The sequence below is a fragment of the Sapajus apella genome, unplaced genomic scaffold (genome assembly GCF_009761245.1).
Source record: "Sapajus apella isolate SASKATOON/1434 unplaced genomic scaffold, GSC_monkey_1.0 scaffold54, whole genome shotgun sequence".
NCBI lineage: Eukaryota > Metazoa > Chordata > Mammalia > Primates > Cebidae > Sapajus > Sapajus apella.
The window spans coordinates 8,936,965-8,963,233 of record NW_022436994.1 but is presented as its reverse complement, the minus strand read 5'-3'; the positions used below and the strand labels follow the sequence as shown (position 1 = coordinate 8,963,233).

The following is a 26,269-nucleotide window of genomic DNA, read 5'->3' as shown; positions in this document are numbered from 1 at the left end:
TTCTTTCTTTCTTTCTTTCTTTCTTTCTTTCTTTCTTTCTTTCTTTCCTTCTTTCTTCTCTCCTTTCTCTTTCTCTCTCCTTTCTTCCTTCCTTTCTTTCCTTCTTTCTTTCTTTTCCCCTCCCCTCCCTTTCCCTCCTCTCCCTTCCCTTCCCCTCCCCTCCCTTCCCTTCCCCTCTCCTTCCTTCCCCTCCCCTCTCCCTTCCCCTTCCCTCTCCTCCCCTTGCCTCCTCTCCCCTCCCCTGCTCTTCCTTTCCTTCTTTCTTGACAGGCTCTTGTTAAGAGACAAGTCACCCAAGCTGGAGTGCAAGATCATGGTTCACTGCAGCCTCACTCCCTCTGCTGACCATACCTCCCCCGCCGGCCCCTCCTCTGGCTGTGCCTTCCTCCCCAGCTGGAACCCTCCTCCCCTACAAGCCTGCCTCTGGCTGCTGATCCCTCCCCTGCTGGGCCCCACCGCCTCTCCTCCCAGATGGACCCCTCCTTCACTTCCCCTCCCACTGGCCCCCTTATCCTTGTGGCCCTCAGCCTGGACCTGTCACCATGGAGTGCCCATCTGCTGTGCATCCATCTGCCATGGTGGTGGGAAGAGACCTTTCCTGCTCTCCATTTGAGCATATGAGTTATACCCATCCCCCCTCTTTTCATGAACATATACAAACACACATGCTTATGCATAAACACATATTTATACACACACATAAACACACACAGACCCGTACGTGCACGTACCCACACAAAACACTCCCAAATGCATACAATCACACTCATTCTCCCCCCAACATGCATGCACATAATCACACAGAAACACACACTTGTAAACCAGTGCATACTCACACATCCATACCCACTTGCATGCATGCATCTACACACTCACATGCACACTCACACTCATACCTACACACTAGCTCACACACTCACACAATGCACTCACAAATACACGCATGCTCACCCACTTACATAGATTCACACACTCACAAACCAATGAACACCTGCACACTGATGCATACCCACAAACCAAGGCACACTCACACATTCTCAGGCTCACCTACACTCACTTCACTGTTACTAGTATGTGGGTCTTTTGAGTAGATGTTCTATCCTGGTCTCTGAGGGAAGGCAGCCTGTGCTGTTTGTCTCAGCGGCACCACCACAGAGACCTGGGCTGAAGCCCAGTTCCCGCACCTCCAGCTCCGTGACCTTGGCAACCTCAGAATCTGGCCTGCGGAGGGAAGCCAGGCTGCCAGCCTTACCTGCATCAAGGAGGTGTAGTGAAGGCTGGTGGGAGGGCAGGCATGTCCACATGGGACTTGGGAGCTGTGAAGGGAGAGACCTGGCTAGTACTCTAAAGCCTTCCTTAGGGAAGGGACTGGGGCTGCCTGCCACTCAGCTGTGCCCCTCTCCAGTGCAGGCAAGGGCTGGCACCTGGGGCATGGGGGGTGCAGCCTCCACCGCCCAGCCCAGTCTTCATGTTCTTCCTCCCAGTGCTTCTCCTCTGTCTCCTTTAACCCTTCAGCTCCCGCGCCCTCTTTAGGCTGATCTGGGCTCCTTACTCAGTGGAGCCTGGTGTCTTCTGCATTATTTTGCTAAGGGGGTCCCATTTGTTTTTTTCTTTCTGCCATGCAGAGATGCCAGTCTCAGGAAGGAGGTATGAGGTGTGCAGGAGTCCCTGGGGTCAGGGCTAGGAGAATAGAGCACACCGCAGCAGCCCAGCTCTGGCTTTGTGCTGAAGGCAGCACAGACCCTGAAACAATCCCATCTCCCTGGATTAAAGGGATGGCAGGAACTGCTTTGATCTCCAGGCTTTAGTGTTCACTGTGCCTTCAGTCTGGGCTGGGAAGAAAGCCTGGAGCTGAGAAGAGCTGTCTGCTTCCCAGAGCTTGGGTGTGACTTTGTAGAGCCTGAACACAGCTCTCTGGGTGGGGCCTCTGTGTGGGCGTGTGCCTGTGCATACATGTGTATGTGGGTATGTGCCACTGTGTGTACACATCATGTGTGGATGTGCATGTGTGTGTGTTGGGGCATGCCCACGCACATGTGTGCACATGTGTCTTCTTGCATGTAGATGTGTTTTCATGCATGTGTGCTTGTGTGTGCATACAAGTGTAAGAGCATTGGTAACATTCAGAGGAACCTGGGAGCAGGTGGACAGGACGCTGCCAGCAGTGTGATGGGGTCCCCAGCAGTGCTGGAAGCCCTACACTCCAGCCTCTGAGCCCTGCAGAAGGGAAAGTCCATGCTGGTAGCACATTCTGAATCTGAGCACAACTTTTTGTTTTGATTCTAAAAATACAGAGCAGCTCTTTTATCAGAGTACAGTGTTTCCTTGTTGCCTTCTCCGAAGTAGACTCTTCTCTGAAGTAGACTCTTCAGTGTTCGGGAAGTGGCTCAGCCTGAGAAAATGCAAATGCATGGTGCTTGGCTGGCCTGGCTCCCCAGTGCTTGGCCACCTGAGTGTTCTTTTCTTCCCACCCCCGCCTTTTTTTTTCAGACAAGGTCTCTCTCTGTAGCCGAGGCTGGAGTGCAGTGGCATTATCATGGTTCACTGCAGCCTTGAACTCCTGGGCTCAAGTGATCCCAGCCTCCAGAGTAGGTGGAGCTACAGGAGAGCACCATCATGCCTGGCTAATTGTTTCCCAGGCTGGTCTTGAATTCCTGTGCTCAGGCGGTCTCCTGCCTTGGCCTCCCAGAGTGCTAGGATTACAGGTGTGAACCACCATGCTGGTTCCTGAGTGCCCTTTTCTTACTGACCTGGTTCACTTGATTGCTGTCCTGCTGCATGTGGCACACCCTGGCTCTGGTGGCCCTGACTTCCTGGGAGCACAGATGCTTCTGATGGATGGGGCATTGTTATTTACGTAGCAACTGGCATTGGGCCCAAGGCACCTCATGTCCGAGTGTGGGGATGTCAGACACCCACTGTGGACAAAGAAGATGGCTATCTCACAGAGCCCCCCGCTGTCCCCTGCTGTCTGTCTCTAACTGTGGTCCTCTGGCTGGCTCTTGCCCACTAGCCCTAAGGACTCACTTGACCTCTTGTCCCTGGATATGGTCCTTCTAGTGGCCTTTTCTGGCAACTGAGCTCAGTGCTTTCTCAGGAAACCTGTTTAATACTGTATTCATTGGAGGGTGCCACCTGTGCCCTTCACCTACCACACAGTCTGGAGCCAGGTCTAGAGGTCCCAGCCTGTGACCGGCATCCACCCTTTCCACATAAAGCATCACCTGCCTACGGTCTGGGAGGGCTCCTCTCCCAGCCTGCGGGGGACCTGTGGATTTTCTCAGCTCTACTGTCCAGCCTCTGGAAGCAGCATTATCATAGCAAGCATGCAGCTGAGAAGGGCGAGTGTGCTTAGGAGGATGGTGGAAAGTTCAGGAGATGCCAGGCAGTTGCAGGTGTGAGCTAGGAGTCAGGGCAGCTTGCTCTGGAACATTCTGTTCCCCAGGGAGCATGTGGCAGTGAGTGTCCTGGTTGGTCGTGTGCGCCGCCAGTGCAGTGAGCCTGTGCTGGAGCCATGCTCCGTGGCGATGCTGCGGGAAATCAGGAGTGCCTTTGCCTTCATTGCACTAACGCATTGCCTTTCTGAAACAACCGTGGCCTCAAAAAGGGATCTTAAATACTTGTTTGTTGAACTTGTTTTCTCAAAACCTACCTGCCCTGCAGCATCAATGATTAACTGAGGGAACAGATTTTAGGAAACATTGGCTTAGCCGGAAGATTTTGAAATATCTCTGATAGTTGATTTTAAAATCTGTACTTGCAGACATCACAATGTTTCCTGAGCACTGGTCATGTCCTGGTGCTGGGTGGGGTCTCGTCACTGGCAGGGTCCCGTTCTATGGTCACATCTTTAATGCCAAGTGCCTTGGCTTGAATTTGTTCAAGGGTCAGAAATGGGCAGTGCCTGAGAGCTCAGCTGACGGTGTGGCTCCTTGTGGCTGGTGTCACAGGTGTCATGGGTGGGGGTGGACAAGCTGGAAGTGGGGCTGTTCTGAGGTTCTGGTGTGCTTGAGCCCGAGTCACCCTCCCTGGGAGGCTCAGATGGTCACTGTGTCATTCTTTGATCCTCTGGGCAGGGATGTGGTGAGATACATGGGGAGTGGACTGTCTTTGATGGGAGCTGTCCCCAGGGTGCTCTACCGCCTGGGGGCTTGCATCTGTCTTCCTGACTTTCCTGCCCTGTGTTCCTCGCTTTCCTGCTGGTGTCTTCATGTCAGATTCTACCAGTGCTTTTTCCTTTCTCCCACCTAAGGTGACCTTGCGGCTGTGCATGACCTGGGGGGAGAGGCTGGGCTGGCTTGGAGAGCGGCACCATGGAGGAACAGGTTGCATGCGGCCCTAATGCCCCCCCTGGAACTGAGGTGCCAGTGGTTACACAGGAAGCACCAAAGACGCCTGCTTCTCTAGGTTCCCTTGAGAATCCTTTCTGAGGTCTGGTGAACATAGCTTCATGCATTAGAAACCTCATGACGGGAGCTCAGGGAGAGCCTGTCAAACTCTTTTAAAAATAACTTGTGTTATATTATTTTTATTATGGAAAATTCAGATAGACACAGAAGTAGAGAGACCAGCACAGTGATTCTTTGAGTACCCATCACGGGCTCCAACAGTTACCTGAATTCTGCCGACCCTCTTTCAAACGACGCTAATTCTAAAATGCTTTTATTAATTCAAACACCAGAAGCTAACAAGCAATTACGTTAATTAAAAAACCCGCTTGTGTGTGACACTGAAGAAGCAGAAATGGTTTAAAGAGAATGACGTCACACCAGCACCCAGCTCCTGGTGAGTACCCCGGAGGGGCTGGATGGTGTCCGCCGAGGGCTCAGTCAGGAGGGACCATCCCACCATCCAGACACCTGGGACATGGCAGGCTGATCGCAGTCTGGGAGTTTACCAATGAGAACATGCCCAGTGCTGTGCAGGGAGCAGTTGTGTGGGGTCAGCTCCTTCGCTGGCCTGTGGCCCAAGTGCTGTTGGTTCATGTGAGAAAGTACTCCCTCCAGCAGGATCCCGCTCCTTGCCACTGCGGCCTGTGCTCAGGAGAGGCTGGTTTGGAGGACTGCCTGCAGCCATTCTTTTGTCCTCTTGGGTAGTCTGAATGCCACCCTGGCTGAATGACTGTGCTGGGGCAGCCCTGATGATGGCAGGTTGAAAATGGGAGCAGATTCAATGGAGAGGTTTTCATACCCAATGAGAGTGATCCCAGGTTGAGAAGGGACCACTCAGACCAGTCCAGAGATCAGGAGGCTGCCCAGTGAAAGGAGGGAAAACGCTCTTGGCCAAGGCTGCAGTGAGGTTTGTGGGTCTGAGCGCATGTTCTACCCAGAGGTGTGGCATGGCCAGGGGATGTGCTTGGCATGGCAGACAAGTCAGGGGTGAGTCCAGGGCTCAGTGGGTCTCTAATGTGCTGGGAAGGTGGGGCTCCACCCAGAGTCTGGGATGAAGGGAGGGCCTGCCTCACGCAGACTTTGACAGCAGCCTGATTGCAGGTTGTGCCAGGCAGTGGAGTTGGAGAGAAGTCATTGGCATAGGGTTGTCAGGGGCGGTACCTGATGAAGGTTTGAGAAGGACAGAAGAGAGAGGGTCAGGGGACTTGCGAGTTTGGCTTGGGCAGAGGCCCCTGTCCCTGGAGGGGAGGAAGGACAGGTACCTGGGGGTGTGGGATGATGATGTCAGATTGGGATACTCTCTCCAAGGACTATGAGACATCTTGGGTTGGGGGAAGGACCCAGGGCTCCTGCAGGGTGCTAGTCTAGTGACCACGCATGGTGTCAGCCCAGTGACCATGAGGGGTGCTAGTCCAGGGACCCCCAGTGTGTGATGATTTTCTCATGGTTAGACTGGGGTGTTGGTTTTTGACAGGAGGCCTCGGAGGACATGCCCTCATCCCATTATGTCAGGCACATCTGTCAACAGGACTCATCATGGCCGGTGTGGCAGTTACCAGTTGGCTAAGGTGGTATTGGGAGATTTCTCTGCCATAAGGTTTTCTCTTTTCTCTTCTTTTTCCATTTTGTGCTTTTTCCGAAGTCACTGTGCTGAGCCGATACTGAAGGAGTGAGGAGTTTACTTTCTTGAGGGTGGAGTATAAATGATTTGGAATGCTCCAAATTTTTGCCTGTTCACCTGTTATACTACATTTATTTTTGATTTCATCATTGATTTATATCAGTACTGATATTTATTTTATACTTTGGGTTACAATTCAATACTGATTTGTGTTGCTCAAATTGTTCCAACTTTGGCCATTGGGAGTTCTTTAAGTTGGCTCTCGTGTCCTTTGACACCCCCCCATTTGTGTGTGTGTGTGTGTGTGTGTGTGTGTGTGTGTGTGTGAGAGAGAGAGAGAGAGAGAGAGAGAGAGAGAGAGAAAGACACTTGCCTTACTTTCTGACCCTGCAAGGTGCTCCAGGCCCATCTGCTTGATTAGCAAATATTTTCTCTGCCTGAGCCCAGGTATCAGTCATTTCTCCAGGGATTCCCAGTTCCTTTTATTGGAGAATGTTATTAAAGACTATGACCTGGCCTCCTGGTGTCCTTATTGCTCCTGGGGAGCCATTGCTTCTAGTTTTCTTTCATTAGGTAGAGCTAGGACCTATATGTACACACACATTTCTATAAACATTTGTATATGTATCCATCTGTGGATTAAGCCAAACACGAGCTCATCCTGGTGCCTTACAGTCTAACCTGCCTCTCATAGCGACGAGCCGGCTCTGGTGATGTTTTCAGGTGCTGCACAGTCAAGCAGAGATGCCCTAGGACCTGCAGACAGGTCCTGCTCCCCGTGGTCGCCTTCTGCAAGCATGCTGGTGCTCAGCCCAGCTGACTCCCTGGGAAGCCCTTCTCTTCTCGGCTGTCTGGCTGAGTTAATCTGGCCCATGAAGGTTTCCAAGTGCTGGCTGTTTGGCCATTGGGACCTCTTTCAGTTGGCTGCTGTGTCCTTTGACATACCCCCATCATTGCGTGTGTGCATGTGTGTGTGTGTGTGTGTGTGTGTGTGCGCAAGTGTGTGAGTGTGTGTGTTTAACACTTTCCTGTCTGACTCTGCACAGTGCTCCAGACTCATCCTGATGCCTCAGAGTCTAACCTGCCTCCCATGCAGTGTCCTTTGTTGGGTTTCTCCTTAGGTCTCCTTGAGAAGGTCATTTGATAGGTACTATAATTGCCATCAATCTGCCCATCTGTTGGATAGAGAGACTGAGGCACAGAGATGGTGCAGGCAGAAGACAGGGGTAGGGCAGGGTCTGACCCTGGTGAGGACACCTGGACTCCTGTCCTTGCTTGCAGCCCAGCTCAGTCCTTGCTGGGATGAGAGCTTGAGAGGGTGTCCAGACTGGGAGACCAGCAGCCCGGTGCCACCCAGGGCCTGGGTGGTGTGGGCAGCATGTGGCTCTGGGCCATCATGTGGTCAGGGAGTTTGGTGATGGGGTGCGGATGGCTGGGGCTGGGCCGGGGTTGGATCCCCTGCTCCAGGAGTGGCCAGCAGACTGTGATGGGGAGGCTGACTCTCCCCCAGACTCTTGCAGCCCCTGGAGCCCTCATCCCTGAGTAGCTCATGGTGACCCTAGCCTGCCTTTCTTGTCATTGTGACGTGTGCTAAGCCACATCACGATTGTCTTGCCCTGGGACATGCATCTTTTGGACCTAAATGCCCCTCTAGCTGTGAGTTCAGTGAGCTTCATTGGGAGAATTGAGAGTTCCAGACCTTGGGGACAGATTTGGAATTCTCAATTCCAATGCAGTGGGTCCATTTGGCGGATGAGGATGCTCATCTGGGAAAATGTGGAGGCGTGCGTGTCCTGGCGGGTGAGCCCTGTGCTTATGGGTGGATGACACCCAGCTCTCCTGAAGTGTCCTTTCCACAGCAATCCCTTCTCAACCACTCCCCTCCATGGGTTTTTTTTGAAGGGAGGCAGTGCCCAGCTCATAGAGTACTGGGTTGTTTGATGGTGCTTTTCCTTTCCAGGGTCCATGGGGGTCTGAAGCTTCCAGTGGGAGTGTTGGTTTCATTGGTGACAGTGTCCCTCAAACATCCTAAGGGCAGGTAGTGATGGTTCCCCATTCTAGTGAGGATAGATTGTAGCTAACAGAAATGGGGAGGCGAGCTAATGGGAAGAGAGGAGTGGCTGCTTCCCTCTGAGAAAGGGGTCCCTGGGCTCCGGGAGGGCTTGCAGGGGCACCTCCATGTAGTGCAGAGATGAGGGGGACCGGCCGCCATTCCTCCCAGCCTCCTCGGGCTGCCATCCCGCACGGAACAGCTCTGATGCACATGGGGAGGGTCGGTCATCTTGACAGCTGACCTGCCAGCTGTGCTGTTTCCACTTCCCGTGGACTCTTTGTCATACGCTTGTAATCTAAGCCCATTGTGTTCCAGGAGGAAAACAGGGGAGAAAGGAAGCTAAGATGTGGAAAATCTCCAAGGGAAGTTTTATTGTTCCTGATTATCGTTTTTGTTTTAACTGCTGGGGTCCACCTGCCTTTCACTTCCTTTAGAAAGTGGGTGGTGGTCTCCCGTGCAGGCCCCTCCACGGGCCTCGCTGGCTCAGCTCTGGCAGCTCCAGCACCCCAGGTGTCCGATAGCCCGTGGTCTTCCACGCCCTGCTCCATCCCTGACCCTTTCCAGACATCCATGGTGTTTGCTGACTCTGAGCACTGAACACACCCTAACATGCTCTGCGTTTTGTTCGTGGAAAAAGCCAGATCTGAGAGGTATCCACACCATGATGACAGCAGCTATGTCCAATGCACTGAGAGGGAAGCTAAATGGCCATATTCAGGTCCGGTAGAGATCTTCAGGGTCATAGTGGAGATTTCAAGGTCACCTTCTTGATGCTCAGGGTCGGGGAGAGGCCATCCTATTGGATGTCTTGCTGCCTTCTCTGACCCCTCACAGGCAACAGCCATCCCACTTCTGGCTTGCAGAGGCTGTGGTCAGGATGGTACCGTCTGGCAGGGGTAACTTCCTGCCTATGCCTTTGCCAGTGTGTGGTGTTTAATGTCGTCAGCCCCACAGAGTCAGGTGGGTGGGTGTCTGACATGTGTGGGGAGCTGTGCTGGGCCAGGGTCAGGTCCCCTGTGGAGGTGTCAGGCAGAGGATGGCTGTCAGCTGGGGCCCTGCAGATTTGTGCTCCTCATCCTTCTCCCCGTCACCTCCTTGAGAGTGGCTGTGATGTTTCCAGATTGCATGTGACCATTGGTCCTAGGTTTGTTTTTCAGCCTCGTGATGGATGCACCTTTGAGGCTGTTATCATACACCTTGAGTTTGAAGGTGCCCCAAATCTGTCCTTGCCCCTCCGTGTGGCCCCCACCCCTGGTCAGTCTCAGTCCTCCCGCCTGCTCCTCAGCACCAGCATCTAGTAGGTGGCCAGGAACTGTCAGGTCTCCTTCCTCCAGCTGTCTGGGGGCTCCTGTCCTGCTGTCTGTAGGTTGGCCCCATCAGGGTGACACCCATCTCCTCCATCTCATGGGTCTGCGTCCTGGACTCTCTTGGTTCCCTGTCGGCGGCAGCTGCTCCCCACACTACTGTGTGAAGGTGTTTTTGATTTTAGTTCTGTTTCACAGTGTGCAGCACACATTTACATGTGGGGGTGTTTGTGGTTAATCCGTGTGGAGCAGTGACAGCCGGAGCCTTCAGGTTTCTGCTCCTGGCTCAGCTGGCTCAGCTCTGGCATACAAGTAGAAATGCCTGGGCTTAATCAGACAAAAAAATTATCCAATTTTGCAAGTGACCAAGGGACACTTGTTTCATACAATACTTACAAACTGCAGCCCCCCACTTGAGGGCCCCTGGCAGGACATGCCATGGCCCTGCATGGCTTGTCAGAGGTGCCTCCGTCCAGGCCCAGTGGCCTGCGAGACGTAGAGACAGAACAGTTGAGGAGACCAGCTGCAGGCAGTGGAGAGCAGGAAGTGATCGTGGAGGGGAACCCTGGGTCAGGCTGGTGCCTGGTGCCTGGTGCCTGATGCCTGGGTCTGAGCCTGGTCCTGAGCCTGAAGTGTGGACACACTGCTAGTGCTGGCCCCTTCTCCGGCTGGCAGCCCCTTCCTTGTGTCTCATCTGTTGAAGCTGAAGTGGGGACAGGACTGAGGCAGTGTGCAGACACCAGGCTCTGGATGCTGCATTTCCCCATCTTGTGCTGGTGCTCACTGTGTACCCAAATCAACATATGGGCTTTTTTTTTTTTTTTTTTTTTGTGAGCTCACCTTTCACCTTTTCCTGAATCTTTCCGCAGCAGTTTGTGCAAGCTTTCTGGGAACGGCCACTCTTTACTTACGTATTCTCCAGGGGTCCTGGTTTTCTGAGGCTGCTATAGCAAAGCGCAGCAGACTGGACACCTTAAACAACAGAAATGGATTATCTCACAGTCCGGAGGCTGGAAGTTCAAGATCAAGCTGTGGGCAGGGCTGGGCTCTCCCAAGGCCTTGCTCCTAGGCTTGCAGACAGCCATCTTCTCTCTGTGCCCTCACGGGGTCTTCCCGCTGCCTGTGTCTGTGTCCTCATCTCCCTTCTTCTAAGGACACCCGGCAGATTGGATTAGTGCCCACCCTGATGGCCTCATTTTAACTTAATTGCCTCTGTCAAGACCCTGTTTTCAATTAGTCACATCCCGGAGTCCTGGAGGTTAGGACTTTATGCATTTTGGGGGACACAATTCGGCCTTGACACTAGGCCTGGTTGCTCCTTATACCCTGACATGCTGTCTCACAGCTGCCCGGACAGGGTGAGGGCAAGCTGTTGCCCGGCTGGCTCCCTGCATCCCCGGCCTGCGCTGTGGGTCTGGCCTGGGCGGCGTGGCTTTTGGAGAGCTCATGCTATGTTCTCTGGGTGGCCTGGGCCCTCTTCATGTGTGCGGGATGTCAGGCTCCACACGTTGCCTCCTTCTCTCCCTGCAGCTCGGCGCCAATGCCTTGCTCTTTGTCGGCGTGAACATGTATGGGGTGTTCGTGCGGATTCTGACTGAGCGTTCGCAGAGGAAGGCATTCCTCCAGGCCCGGAGCTGCATCGAGGACCGGCTGAGGCTGGAAGATGAGAACGAGAAGCAGGTCAGTGGCTTGGGCCAGTCAGCTTAGAGGGGTTGGCTGTGGTGCTGGGGAGGTAGAGGGAGCTGCCTTCCTGTGCCTCAGTTTACCCTGTGGTGACATGGGCCACAATTCCCAGTGGTACATGTTGGTATTTGAGGCAGTGGAGGAGATGCCCTGAGGTTTTTTAGTTAGCAAATGGGCAGGCAGGCTAGGTTTGCTGCCCTGTGGAGCTGAGCAGCTCACGGGATAGTGCTGGGAAGGGGCTGCTCTGAGGACAGCATTTGGGCGCATTGACTTCCGGTTGCAGCTGGAATAGGTCAGCTGCCCAGGGAGGATGAGGCAGGTCTTGGCCATGCCTCGGGTGAATGTGATCGAGGAGGTGACGCTGATCTACTGGCCTGAGGCTCCCACTGGCCCTGCCTTTGGCTCAGCGTTGCTGACCCCAGAGCATGCCGTCACTCCTGGAAGGCAGAGGTACCCTTGTGCTGGGAATTGTAGAGGGGTCACGGTGGTCATGATACAGCACCCACAGCCCTTGGGGTTCCTCCAGTGGCCGGCATCAGGATGAAACAGCCACGAGGGAAAGGGCAATGGCTTGGAGGGAGCCATGCCTGGGTTCCCAACGCCCTCCGTGACTCCTCTTCTGTGTTCCCTGTCTGCTGCCCAGGACCTGTGCCCAGCAGGCCCAGTAGGCTCAGGAGGGACAACCTGGGATAAGCCTGGCACATTCCAGGAACTTTCCCTGGAGGGATCTAGACTCTCCCCCCAGCCTTGGGGCTCACAGGCCTTTGTGACACCAAACTACTGATGTTTTAGGCCTGCGGCTGACAGATAGGATTTCTTTCTCAACTATGTGAATACAAGATATTATACTGAATATAAATGTAAAAACACGCATACACATTTCATGTATGGACATTGTTTTGATCCCTAATATTTACAATAAAAGTAAGATATAGTTGAGAAATAGATCACGTATGTGTGTTTAGATGGCATGTGTATTGCCGTGTATGTGAACATGTAGGAGGATGTGTCCATGTGGACGATATGTGGGCAGTGGCACGTGTCTGTGTGTATGTTCACATGCATCCCTGTGGAGTTGCATGTGTGGATATGTGCACATTTGCCTTTGCCTCTGTACATGTGTGCATGTGTGTCTGTGAATGCCTGTGCTCATGTGTGTGTGTGCATGCATGCACGTGTCTTTACATCCAGACATGTGGTTGCATGTGTGTGTGGCTTTGTATTCATGTAGATGCATGTGTCTGTGTGGGCATGCCTCTGTGTCTGTGTGTTTGTGATATGCATGGACATGTATATATGTGTGTATGCACATGTGTTGATGTGTGTTGTCTGTGTGTGTGCATGAATGTGTCGATGTATATATAAATTGTGCATCTTTCAAGGCTGAGCCCTGAGCATTTTTTCTTAGACTGGAGTCAATCACACTGAGAGAGATACCTCCTTTGTGCTTTCTAAGAGGTGTATAGCCTTATTTTGTTACCTCCGTAAGATCCCAAGTGAATCTTTGGAAGCCCTGTTCTCCCCTTAACTACATCCTCTGTAGTGGAGAAGGCAAAGACTCTTTCGTGGGTCCTGCTTGTGTGTATTTCTAAATCATCCTTTTCTTTTCCTCTTTTATCTCCCTCCCATCTCCTTTTCCATACCTTTGTGCTTGTTCACGTTCTGTGTTGGTCTTTTTTCATTTCTTTTCTGATGTTTGCTGCCTCTCCTATGTACTCTCTTTCCTCCCAGTATTGTCTAGTCCAGCCTTTGCTGCCTGATTTGCAGCATTTCACTGGGTTTTATAGCAGCTCCGTGAGCAAGGCATTCTTTCCTGAGCCCTAGGAGGAGGCAGTCACACTCAGGGAGGCTCAGAGGTGCATCCGAGTTTTAACTGCAGAACGTTCTTAAGAAGGACCTTTTCAAAATGTTCATCCAATCCAGTTAACCCAGCCGAGTGCTATTTATTGTTTAGATTTTGTCTTTATGTGTATTTTTCCCCATGTAATTGTCATTTTGGTGTATATATAATTTTATTTTCTGCCTTTTTGCTTGCCATTTTGCACAAGACATCGCTACTGGTGTGATAAATGTGATTTAAAACATCTGCCTTTTCTTCCCTTAATGCACATTCTGTGGTGTTCTCAGCATCTGACATTTAGATACCACGTTCTCAGAAAGATTTTTCTTCATGCACATGAAGTATTCACTGAGTAACATTTTTAGCAGTGTAAATATGTCATTTCTCTCCCAAGTTTCTGAGGTATTTTCCCAAATTTTACATTTTATTTATGTGCTCTTTTACATCTTTATAAGTGATGTCTGCTTACACTCTGCTCTGTATAGCCGTCCAGGCCAGCCACTGCATCAGCAGCAGTGGGGAGCCTGTTAGGAATGCAGATTGGCAGGCCCCGCCCAGCCCTGTAGGGGGGAGAGCCCAGGGGTTGGGTTCCCGTGAGCTGCTCTGCAGTGTGCTGTGTCCCTGTGTGCCCCTGTCTTTCTCCCCTTCTCCCTCTCCTTCTGTCTGTCGGTTTCTGCCTTTCCCCCTCCTTTCCTCTCTCTCTCTGTGTGAGGACTTGGCACCTCCTGTTTCCCTTGCCCCTTTCTGTTTACTAAGGCTGATGGCGACTCCTTCGTGCTTGTTCACCCTCTGTATTTCTTTGTGACTTGTACATTCCAACCCTCCGTCCCGTTATGTTCTGACTTTCCTGGCAGTCAAGTGAACCGCTCACTGTATAACAGAAACACGGATGCCTCATCAGAAAGGGTCCTCATATTTCCCCAGGTCTGTTCCTCTAGCTTTGCTTTTCCTTGCATTAAAAATTCAGTCTTTTATATTTTCAAATTGAAGGATCGTTTACCTTCATGATTTTCTCTGTTGCTTCAAAGCTGAGCTGATGTTTTGACACACGAACACTGAATGAGGACATGCCTTCTGTGACTTTCCCGAGTGGCTCCTGAGACCTCAGCCATCCTGACATTCGCTGCATTTTTTCTGTCGATTCCCTTTGATCGTTCAGGGTTGCATCTCATGATAACTGTCTGCCTAGATGGCTGGAAATCAGCAATGAGGTTTCTCCTGGCCGCCTGCTGCCCGCTGCCACTTCAGGGAGCCTTGTCTCTTGGGGAGGCAGAGGGGAGCACTTGGGGCCCAGCGGGGCCCTGCCAGCTCTCGAGGCTCTCAGGTATACAGGCACTTTGTTCCTCAGCATCTGCCTGGGGCCTGCCTGGCCATCCAGAGAGCCTGGAGGTGGCCATGGCAGCTCTGTCCAGGCCTCACGCATGTCAGCATGAAACGGCAGTCTCCAGAGTGACAGGTGATGGAGCCTTACCATATGGCTAGTTGGAGGCATCTGCCCTTCATGTTTTAATCTCATTAATGACACCCTTCCATTCAGCACCTGTTCTCAGAGCCTTCTCCAGACCCTTGGACCGTCCAGGCAACACAACGGGTGATGGGAGAGGATCGGGGATGCACTTAGGTTCTGAGAGGAGGTATGGGGGCATGTGACCTGATTCTGCGGGGAGATCCAGGAAGACACACCTGGTGCTGGGGGGGATCTGGGTGTGGACACACGCCAGTCTGGGAGGGTTTCTGGGTGGATGTACCCTGGTCCTAAGAGAGGATCTGAGGGAAACACTTTGGTTTTGGGATGGGATCTGGGGGGACACACCCCAGTCCTGAGAGGGATTCTGGGCCAATGCACCCTGGTCCTGGGAGTGGATGTGGGCGTCACTGGGAGGAGGCGGTAGAATGCCGCGCATGTTCAGTGGGAGCAGAAGATGGGGGCTGAGTGAGGTCAAGTTGAGGGGAGGCGTGTGGGCAGACTCCAAGACTTTGCTCCCGTGCACAGTGCATTGAGGGAAATCATTTCATGTCCTGTGGCCTCAGCTGGAAGGAGATGGCTCTGACCTCTGGAGAGATGGGCAGGGCTGGCTCCTGTGTGTCTGTGCTCACAGAGAGGAGCTTCTGGGCCTAGCAGGAAAGAGACATCATGAACATGTTTTGGGGGTCACTGCACAGGTAAGAGCATGGAGGCAGGGGAGCAGACACACTGGCGAGTTTGGCGGTGGTTTTCTTTGTTTCTTCTTGGGGGACGAATGTGTTATCCAGGGGCACTGTGGTCAGTGGCTTTGTGAACAGGGAGAGCATTGTGCTCAGTTCACAAAGCAGGAGTTTGGCTCAGGCGGCTCAGAAAACACCTCCCAGGGATGTGCCTGTGGACAGGCCCATGTTTTGTGGTCCCCACTGACTGTCTGGGTCTGCAGGAGGCCACAACAGGGCATCCCTCTTCTGAAATACAGACTCCCAACATTAAACCCCTTGTCCTGTCCCAGCGGAAGCAGTTTTGTTCTGGAATGGGAATTGATGGAACAGATGGCCACGGCTGCAGCAGCAGTGCCCTTGCTCTGGGGCTCCCGGCAGTGCCAAGGGTGGAGCCCACTGGTTCTCGCCCTTCTCCACTCTGCTTCTGCATCGGATGCCCCAATTCCAGATTGTTCTTGCCCAGTTTGATAAGTTATGTTTTGACACCAGTAGTAGGGCGTGCTTCACCTTAAGCCCTGGGGAGAACCTCTCAGTGTCCTGGTTTATGATGCCACTGTTGCCTTTTACCAGCCAGAATGCATCCCTGGGTGCTCTGCGCCTACTTGCTGCTAACTTTGCAGCTACCCATGAAGAAGGTGACAACAGCCACAGCCACTACTAGGAGCTTTCTCCTTCCCCTCCTGTACTGTTTAGTGCCACTAGCCCTGCGGTTGCCCTGCAGAATGTTTGAGGCTTTAGGAGTCTGGTCTGCTCCTGCTGAGGCAGGTGCCAGCCTCAAGCAGAGAGGCCTCTATCAACATTCTTACTGGGGGAATATTACAGTAGCTCTCCCTGATCTCCCGTTCACCTTCTCAGGGCAGCCATGAAACAAGAGGCTGTGGAGGACAAGGGTGGGGTGGGGACCAAGGCTTGTCTCTTTCCTTGCACTACTTACTGTCTGTCTGGAAAGTTCTCTGCTGTAGTTAGGTAAAGTTTACCTGAATTGTCACTGTGCCTGAGGCTGATTCCTTTGGGGGGATTTGGTTGAGCAAAAATGACCCCTCTTCTCAACACAGCAAAACAAAGAAACAGAGCAAAGGGTCACCTTGGGCCCCCACCCTTCATCTGTCCTTGCCTGCAGGATCTGGGCAGAATAGAAGAGGGTCAGGGTACCAAGATGTTCTTTCTGAGTTGTCAGATCTCTTTAAAATTAATATCAGCCCTCTGTATCATGGTTAGGAATGTAAGGACTTTATTCTGCTTAGTAAATCTGAGAACTGTGGCTCTGAAAATTTAAATAACCCAGGAAAGATAATGGCGTGAATAACAGAGTGGCCAGTGGCAGAACCAGGGTGAGCCCAGGATCTTCCAAGGGAAGCACATGGCTGTCTCCTCCCTTCGTGGCCACAGACCTCCTCAGCTAAATAACGCTCACTCAGTTGTTTTAGGCTCACAAATAACCGAGCTAACATGCTCCAAAGGGGTGTGAAGGTTCTTTTAACAGGGCTTTTTCCATTTCTGAACAAAAATGTCAAAAGTTGGTTCTTTGAAATAGAAAAGCCTTAGAGAGACTGATCAAGAAGAAAAAGAGCAGACACAAATAAGGAGCGTGAGGCACGAGAAAGGCTGCAGATAAAGCAGGGATTAAAAATAGATAATAGGGAAATGCTGAGAATAATTTTATGCCAGTATATTTGAAGAGAGACAAAATGGCCAAATTTCCAGAAAAAGCGTGAGTTACCAAAGATGATCCGCAAAGAAAAAGAAGGCCTGAAAAATCCTGTAATTATTAAAAAGATTGATTCAGTAATTTATAAGCTCATCAAAAAGTAAACAGCAAGCCCAGATGGTTTTACAGATGAGTTAGAACTTCCAGGAAAACGCAATTCCAGTTTGATCAGTCACAGCAAGGATCGTGCTCTGAGCCCAGGTCAAGCTGGCTGGTGATTATGGAGGACGGAGCTCGGATTCCCACATCTCACAAAGGCCTGTCACGTGGACTGCAGGGAAAGCCTGTTTCTCAGTCTTGTTTCATTAGTGGTTTGGCTTCTTGGTGCTGAAGTTGATTGGGCGAGCATCAGGTGAACGCTTGGTCCCTGCCCTGCTGCTGTTTAACGCACCAGGTTCTAGGAGCGAGGGGCAGGGCGTGCCGCCTGGTCAGGGAGACATGACTCCTGCATGCTGTCAGCCCCTTGCCATTGCCAGGACACTCGTGCAAGTGGAACTGAGGTCCAGGATGTTTGTGGTCAGCGTCAGAGGCTCTAGAATTCTCCCAGATCCCAACCTGTTGGTCGTATGCTGGGTAGTGGAGGCGACCTACTCCCTGGCCTCCTGGAGCAGCTCCTGCCCAGCCTCCCTCCTGCCTTGAATGCCAGTGTCCTTTTGGGGGACTGTCAGAAGGGGTTCCACGGAGCATTCCCCTCCTGTGTGGATGTCACACATCTGGCTCCATGCTGAGGCATCCTGTTCCCCTGTGGCCCTCACAGCCCTCTGGGTTCTTCAGTCTCCCTAGCTCTCCAGGAGCACCACATTGGACCCCTGGGTCACTTCCTGCTGCATGGTTTTTGTGGCTTGTGCTTCACAGTTTGCCTCGTATCAGCTCTGGGGATCCCAGTCTCTTCCCTGTCATTCTGTGGCCAGTGCTGCAATATTGCCGAGGAAGATGCCAGAGCTGGTTGTCACCTTGGACTGTCTGTGGGGGGCTCTGCAGCATGTTTTGGGGGGCTGTGAGGAGGTTTGTGGGGATCCAGTTGTTTGCCACATCTGTCTTTTTTTTTATTTAGACAGAATCTAATTCTCTTGCCCCAACTGGAGCACAGTGGCACAATCTCAGCTCACCACAACTTCTGTCTCCCAGGTTCAAGTGATTCTCCTGCCTCAGCCTCCTGAGTAGCCGGGATTACAGGCATGCGCCACCGTGTCCAGCTAATTTTGCATTTTTAGTAGAGATGGGATTTCACCATGTTGGTCAGGCTGGTCTTGGACTCCTGACCTTAGGTGATCTGTCCGCCTCAGCCTCCCAAAGTGCTAGGATTATAGGCGTGAGCCATCTTGTGCAGGCTTGTCACATCGGTTTTGTTCCTGTTTGTTTGAAATCTGCATGGAAGTTGGAGGTGGTGGCCAGTGTGTGGCTCCTGGACACACTGTGGTTCTCCCTAATGGTACAACCCAGGCTCAGGATCCACATGCCACGATCTAGAGCCCAGATGTAGCTGGGAAAGGAAGGGTCCCTGAGTCCACCAGGGCCTGTCTCCATGCTGACGATATGGGATCTGCTGTGCTGTGAGCATCTGGTGGTCCACGAGGGAGAGGGCAGATCTGCAAGGAGTTCAGCATCTACAGCCTGGCTCTCAGATGATTAGGGAACTGGGCCCAGCGGTGTCCAGTATAGTGACATGAAGTGACCCATGGAAGGGACCTCTGACAGGGTGAGGAACTCGGCACACACAGCTGCAGGCTGCAGGGAGCTTTTGCAGTTTCCCACCGGGCTTTCCTGGAAGAACCTGGGCAGCAGAGCCTCGAGTAGGGGAGAGCAGCCACGGGGAAGGCAGGCCCTGACCCCGCCTGCTGAGGAAGACAGAACTCGGAGAGCCTGTCTGGAGTAAAGTGGCCCCTTGGGAGAGCATGTCGGTTAGAATCTGGTTTGGCTGCCAGTAACTGACCTGGAAAATGGTGGTTTAAACAAAATAGAAATTGTCTTTTCATGGACAGAAGTCTGAAGGGAGGCAGCCCAGGGCTGGTGTGGTCAGCTCAGGCTGCATAACAGAGACGGGGTAGCTGCAACAAGAGAGATTTATTTCCTCACGTTCTGGACGCTGCAAAGTCCAAGATCAAGGTGTTGTCAGGGCCGGTTCCATCCAAGACCTCTCTCCTTGACTTGCCGATGGCCGTCTTCTCCCTGTGTCCTCATGTGGTCTTCCCTCTGTGCACACACCCTTGGTGTCTGTGTCTCCTAATCTCTTCTTAGGAGAAGAGGAATCCAGCCACATTGGATTAGGGCCCACCCAATTACCTCATTTTAATTTAATACTTTCCTAGAGGCCCTGCCTTCCAATGTAGTCACCACATTGGGTGTTAAGGCTTCAACCTATGAATTTGGAGAGGAGGGTCACAATTTAGGTTATAGCAGCCACAAAACATCTTATTTTCTTTCAAAGTCAAGTGTATGATTTAAAAATAAGGAGATGCTGCGTGCGAGTCCTGGATGAGTGTGCCTGGAGTTGTGAGTGCCCGGCTTTGGGCTCCCTGGATGGCCGAGTGCAAATACAAGTACGCATTGCAGCCCCTGTGCAGCTGGTGGAGGAGCAGGCCTGGGCTGGGGGACAGCCCCCTCCTGCTGGGTTTCCTCCCTTGCCCCCCGCCGCCCCCGGCTCTTACTTGAGCTGCATGTGGCAGGAGGCAGGAGCGGGGATCCTGCCAGGTTTTTGGCTCACTCTGATGGACTGTGGGTGGGCAGCTCACTGACCAGCTCCAGGCCTCAGATCCACCAGCCCTGAGTGTGGCTGTTTGTGGGTGATGAGGGGCGGTGGTATCCATACCTGGGCACGCTGCACCCTTAGTCTGCTCCTCTGCTCAGGGCCTGCTGTCCACCCTGGAAGGAGACTCCTTTTTGCAGTACTGCCACAACTTTAGAAACCATTATTGTTTGTTTCTTCCAACCTCCTTCTGGTTTGTCTTGATGCTGATTTTACCCTGTGGAGCAACGGCTGGTAGAGGGGCAGTGAGTGAGTCCTCATGAATAGGTGTGTAGTGAATGAATGTGATTGAGCGTGATTGGGGAATTGATCCTGTAGCTTCCTTGGCCCAGCACTCCCAGCAGTGGCCTCTTCGTGTGTGCATCTCATACCCATGCTTGTGACCTTGCCAGTGAGCTTGGGGTGAGAGGTAGGGGTGAAGACAAGTGGACATGACCCTCACTTTCCAGACATGACCAGGCTGGAGTTGTTGCCAGGAGAAGGGAAGGGAAGGGAAGGGAAGGGGCCTGAACCCAGCCAGCAGAGTGGATGGAGGACACCGTGGCTAAGAATACTCACTGGGCTCGGGGCAGGGCAGAGGGCACCAGCACTGCTCTGGCTCTAGAGATGCTGTCATAGGTGACCAGTGCCAGGCCTTCAGGAGGTGGCCTTGACTGAACTGAGCAGGGACATGCTATGTGGAGGAACAAGAGTGATCAGGGCTATTAGGGATGAGTGAGGGGTTTGCCAGGTAGAGGCAGGGAGGTAGGAACTGGAGGAGGCATTCAGGCGGCAGACTGAGTTGGAGGTGGTCACTGGTATTACTTTTGTAAGTGTGATCTCTGCCTTCTGCTTGGAGATGGTGGGGATGTGGGCTGGAAGTGCAGCTCCACTGGTTGGTAAAGACCACTTGGGGGCTTCAGGGTGTTCATGGCCCCCCACAAGAATCTAGCCCGAGATCTTTGCCTGTCACAGCTGGAGAGCATGGGGTGAGAGGCACAGGAGGTTACTCTCAGCTTCCTCCTCTGCCGCCTGCATCCCGCCCAGGAAACCCTGTATTCCTGAGTTTAGCTTCCTCTTCTATCATATGGAACTGGCCCCTCCCAGAGCCCTGGCTATTCCTCAGATGCCAGTATTAAATCAGAATTCCAAAAATAATGTGCAGCTATTTAAAGCACACACTCAATTTGTTATCCTAACAAGGTAAATGGAACAATTTTGAGTTCTCATCATGTGAAGAAATTTATCAAGAGAATGAAGACTTCCATTTAAGTGATGCAGTATGGATTTTAAATGGGGCTGGTCCATGGACAGCACCTTCCCAAACCACTACAGATGTGATTTATTTTTCATTTTTTAAAACAGCTTTATTGAGCTTATATACCATAAAGTTAAATTAAATAAACTTTGTTCAATTGAATAAGTTCAATTAAATGCTTTTTTAGATTTCAGAATTATTGTTATTGAAGAATTTTACAAGAATCTTAATCTTATTACACGTTAATCTTATTTAATAAATATGTCAAATGATCTTATTATAGAGAATTAGTATGTAATAATCTAAATTTAGGATATTTTTATTGTCCCCCAAAGACACCTCATATCCATTAGCAGTCACTCTCTATGTATACCCACATCTGCCCTCCAGCAAGACGTAGGCACCCACTACTCTACTTCCTGTCTCTGTAGATTTACCTGTTCTGGACGTTTCATACAAATGGAATCATATGATAGGTGATCTTTTGTGACTGGCTCCTTCCACTTAGGATAATGTTTTTGAGGTGCATGCTGATCGTAGCACCTGGATTGTATTTCATTCTTTTTTCATGGCCAAATAATATTCCACTGTATGGATGGATCACATTTTGTTTATCTGTTCACAGTTGATACATATTTAGGTCGTATCCACTCTGGGTATAATAAGTAATGCTACTATAAAAAATCATGTATAAGTTTTTGTGTGAACACATTTTCATTTCTTTTGGATAAATACCTAGGTGTAGAATTGCTAGGTCACGTGGTAACTATGGTTAGAATTTTAAGGAGCTACTAGACTGTTTTCCAAAGTGGCTGCACCATTTTCCATTCCTACCAGGAGTATGCAGAGCCTCTGTCTAGTTTCTCCATATTCAGAATGTTTTTTTTTTAAATTAAACTTTATTTTGAACTACTTGTAGATTCACATGTAGTTGTCAGAAATAACACAGATAGATCCCATGTGCCCTTTACCCAGTTTCCCCAATGGCAACATCTGCAGAACTGTGGTACAATGTCACAACCAGGATATTGACATTGGGACACCCAAGATATGGAACATCCATCACCCTGAGATTCCCTCATGTTCCCTTTAAATAGCCACATCCACTTCCCTCCATGACACCTTCATTCTGAAGACCTGGCAATCACTAACCTGTTACCCATTTCTATAAATTTGTAATTTCAAAAAGTTCATATAAATGGAATCATGCAATATGTAGATGTTTGGGATTGGCATTTTTCACTCAGTATATTTGGAGATTCATCTGTATTGTTGAATATATCAATATTTGTTTCTTTTTATTGCTAAGTGGCGTTCTGTGGTGTGGCTGTATCACAGTTTGTTTAATTGTTGGCGCATTGAAGGATGTCTTGGTAGTTTCCGATTTTGGCCTATTAGGAATAAAGCTGCTATGAACATTCATACACAGGTTTTTGTGTGAACATAGGTACTAATTTTTCTGGCATGAATATCTGGAAGTCCAGTTACTGGGTCATATGGAAGTTGTCTATTTAGTTTATTGAGAAATAGTGAAACTTTCCCCATCTATGGTGTATTTTAATTTAATATTTGCTTAAGGTATGAGGTTTAGGTTAAAATTCATTTTTTGTCTGTGAATGTCAAGTTGCTGTAGTATTTGTTGAAAAGACTACCCTTCCTCCATTGAATTACTTTTGAACCTTTGTCAAAAATTTGTTGTGCACATTCATGTGTCTATTTGTGGATTCTAGATTCTGTTTTATTGTTCTATATGTTTATCTGTCAACCAACATCACACTGTCTGGATTATTGTTACTTCATAACAAGTCTTGAAATCAGGTAAACTGATTTATTCTACCTTACTGTTCTTTTTCAAAATTATATTAGGTAGTATTATTCCTTTTCCTTTATATTTTAGTGTTAGAATAATTTTGCCTATATGTACTAAAGACTTTGCTGGGATTTTGATAGGATTTATATTAAAACCATATCAATTTGGAGAGGGTTGACATCTTTACTAAGTTGAGTCTTCCTATCCATGAACATGATATGTCTCTCCATTTATTTATATCTTCTCTGATCTCTTTAATCAGTCTTCTGTGGTTTTTTAGCATACAAGTCCTATACATGTTTTGTTAGATTTACATCTAAGTATTTCATTTTTGAGCAACTGTTAATGGTATTGTATCTTAAACATCAGTGTCCATGTCTTTATTGTTAGTATATAGAAATGTAATTGACTTTTATAGATTGGTCTTGTATCTTGTGACCTTCTGAACTTAATTATTTGTTCTAGGAGACTTTTTGGTATAATTTTCTTTTGTTTTTGTTTTTGTAACATCCATTGTATTTCCCATGTAGACAATCATATTAATTTTATTTCTTCCTTTCCAATCTGTATGCCTTTTCTTTCTTTTTCTTAACTTACTGCACTAGTAAGACCTTCCCATGAGATGTAGAATATGAGTAATGGGAGCCAACATCCTTGCCTTGTTCCCAGTGAAAGCATTCAATGTTTGGCCGTTAAATATAATGTTAGGTGTAGGCCTTTTCTGAATATTCTTTATGAAGAGGTGGAAGTTTTTTTCTATTTTCACTTTTCTGAAAGTTTTCATCATAAATGGATATTGAATTTTGTCAAATTCTTTTTTGATATCAATTACTATGTGATTTTTATTTTTTATTCTGTTGATGTGGTATATAGCTTGATTGATGTTTCAATTTTGAATAGCATTACATCCCTGGATTAAACCCCATGTGGTTGGGGTGTATTTCTTGTAACATATTACTGAATTGCTATCTTGTAAAAGATTATTACATTTGTATTTATTTCTAAAGTGCATTTATAGTTCTTTATTTAGTCATTCTTATGATGGTTGCTTTACAGTCTTTGTTAGTAATTCTTGCATCTCTGTCTTCTTGGTAATGGTGTGTGTTGGTTGTCTTTGTTCACTTGATGAGCTTGTTCTAGTTCTTGGTATGTTGAATGATGGTTTGCTGTAACCTAGACATTTGGAATGTTTTGTATGAGGCTCTGCATCTTACTTGGACCTTTTGTATTTGATGATTTTCTGTCACATCACTGTGGCTGGGAAAGGGGGGCTGTTGTCTCTTTACTGCCAGTTGGGGTTAGAAGTTTAGGCTTCACACTGGGCCTCTGTTGACACCACGTGAGTAGGGGTCCTTCTTACTGCTGAGCAGGAATAAGAGTTCTAGCCCACTATGGTCCTCACTGATAGCACCTGGCTTGGGAGAGAATGAGAGTCCCTTGGTCCCCACTGGCTCTGCAGAGTTGGGAGATGCTTGATACTAGCAGGTGGAAAAGAAAGGCTTGGCTCCCTCTGGGAGTGGGTGGGTTGGTTGGGGACCCCTTCAAAGCCTGGGGCGGGGGTAGAGGTCTGGCCTCTCTACTTGGCCTTTGCTGGTGTGGGTGGGGTTGAAGCATAGACTTTTCAGTGTCTCTGGCCTGGGGCAGGGAAGTTATTGTCTGAAAGTTTTCTTCTTGTGAAGCTGCCCAGTCCTGGGCCTTTGGCGGAAGAGAGCTGCTTTTGTTGTGTTTTCTTTTGGTCTGTGCCCACTGTGTGGCTGACTTGCCCACTTCGCCAGCACTCAGTCTGGTATATGTGAGACTAAAGAAACCTCAGGAACTCACCTTGATGTCTTTTCTTGGTCTCAAGATTTCTGCCTTCTTCCCTTTGCTTGTTCGATATGTAACATCCAGGACTTTCAGTTGTGCTCAGCAGGAGGAATAGGGAAAAATACTGCTCTATTTTCCCAGAAGTAGAGTCTTCTCAGTTGTCACTGAAATATCTAGTTTTTGTTAAGAGTACATTGAAGTCACTTGTTGATAGTCAAGATAAATGCGTTAAGATTTTTATATAGCCTTCATAAGACTCTGGGGTACTTTGTATGACCCATATTCACATTAGCTTTTATACTTTTGATTTCTGGCTTTTTAAGTTATTTTGTTGGCTAGAGCTTGTTAACATATTGTCTGTTCTTGGCATTAATGTTTACTGTTGCTTGGGGCTTTAGGGTTTTGAGATTGGATGTGAATTTCAGGTAGAATCTCTATAATGTGGATGAGCTACTTTGTCTTTGTTTGTTTGTTTGTTTGTTTTTAATCAGAAAATGAATGCTGAGTCTTATAAGATGGCTGTTTGCTTCCTGTGGGAAAGGTTTTGTACTTGAGTCTGTGGTTATTAATGTGTGTTGGCTTAGATGCTGCTGATAATCCAGTGGACGGAGCTAATGCTGAGCCCTTGGCTGGAAATGCAGTTGTCCTTAGGAATGTCGTGTGACCATGGCTTACTGAAGGGACGTAGCCCTTTTTGTGTTACATATACATTCCAGGGTAGGCACTTTATGGAGATGCAGCAGGTGTGATCCATGAAATCCTCAGCAGTCTCCATCCAGCTCGCCACCTGTGTCCCTAGTGTGTTGCCTTCGTCCTCCCAAACCAAGATGGTAGGTGGAGATCTGGCTGTTATGACTATATTCCCAACAACAGCAGGAAAAGAAGTGAGGAGGAACAAGCTGTTTTGTTTTTAAAATTTTAACCTTCATTTTAGATTTGAGGGTACACGTGTAGATTTGTTACATGGATATACTGTGTGATACTCAGGTTTGAGGTACAATTATTCCATAACCCAGGTACTAAGCATAGTACCCAATAGTTAGTTTTTAACTCTTGCCTCCCTCCATCCCTCTCTCCCACTTTTTGGAGTCCCCACTATTATTTTCAGATGTATCCAATGTTTAGCTTCTACTCATAAGTGAGAACGTGCGGTATTTGGTTTTCTGTTCCTGCGTTACTTCAATGGCCTCCACCTGCATCCATGTTGCTGTAAAGGACATAATTTCATTCTTTTTTGTGGCTGCATAGTATTCCATGGTGTATATGTAACATATTTTCTTTATCCAGCCCACCATTGTTGGCACCTGTGTTGATTCCATGTCTTTTATCGTAAATAGCGCTGTAATGTACATACACATGTATGTGCCTTTTTGGTAGAATGATTTATTTTGCTTTGAATATGTACCCAGTAATGGGATTGCTGGATTTGAAGGCAGTTCTAAGTTCTTTGAGAATCTCCAAATTACTTTCCACAATGGCTGAACTAAGTTACGTTCCCACCCTCAGCATATTCCCACCAAGTGTTCCCTTTTCTCCATGGCCTCATGAACATCTGTTGTTTTTTTGGCTTTTTAGTAATAGCCATTCTGACTGCTGTAAGAAGGTATCTCATAGTGGTTTTGATTTGCATTTCTCTGATGATTATTGTTGATGAGCATTTTTTCATGTTTGTTGACTACTTGTATGTCTTCTTTTGAGAAGTGACTGTTCTTGTCCTTTCCTCATTTTTTAATGAGGGTTGTTTGTTTTTTGCTAGAACAAGCTGTTTTTAAGGAACATTTCCAAAGCTTCTGCATGACCTTTCAACTTATATCTCCTTGGCCACATCTAGCTGCATGGGAGGCTGGAAAATACAGTCTTTATTCCAGGTAGTCAAGCACCCA

At 49.2% G+C, this 26,269-nt stretch overlaps 1 protein-coding gene and 1 long non-coding RNA gene across 4 annotated transcripts in view; one reads left to right on the top strand and one right to left on the bottom strand.

Annotated features, from left to right (window-relative positions):
- The window catches only part of LOC116527350, a 17,193-nt gene extending 16,113 nt beyond the window's left edge, over positions 1–1,080 (bottom strand). The window contains exons 1-2 of the long non-coding RNA XR_004258504.1: positions 1,069–1,080; positions 269–273 (exon numbers count right to left, since the gene is read on the bottom strand). This is a non-coding gene — a long non-coding RNA (uncharacterized LOC116527350). The remainder of the gene's footprint in view (positions 1–268; positions 274–1,068) is intronic.
- Positions 1,081–10,875: 9,795 nt separating this feature from the next.
- ADCY1 (adenylate cyclase 1) overlaps positions 10,876–26,269 on the top strand; it is a 109,846-nt gene continuing 94,452 nt past the window's right edge. For 2 of the 3 annotated variants that reach the window (XM_032244283.1, XM_032244284.1), the window contains exon 1: positions 10,876–11,049. In XM_032244283.1, the coding sequence (XP_032100174.1) occupies positions 10,936–11,049 (114 nt within the window). In that variant the 5' untranslated portion in view covers positions 10,876–10,935. The remainder of the gene's footprint in view (positions 11,050–26,269) is intronic. The other variant, XM_032244282.1, reaches the window with a different exon arrangement.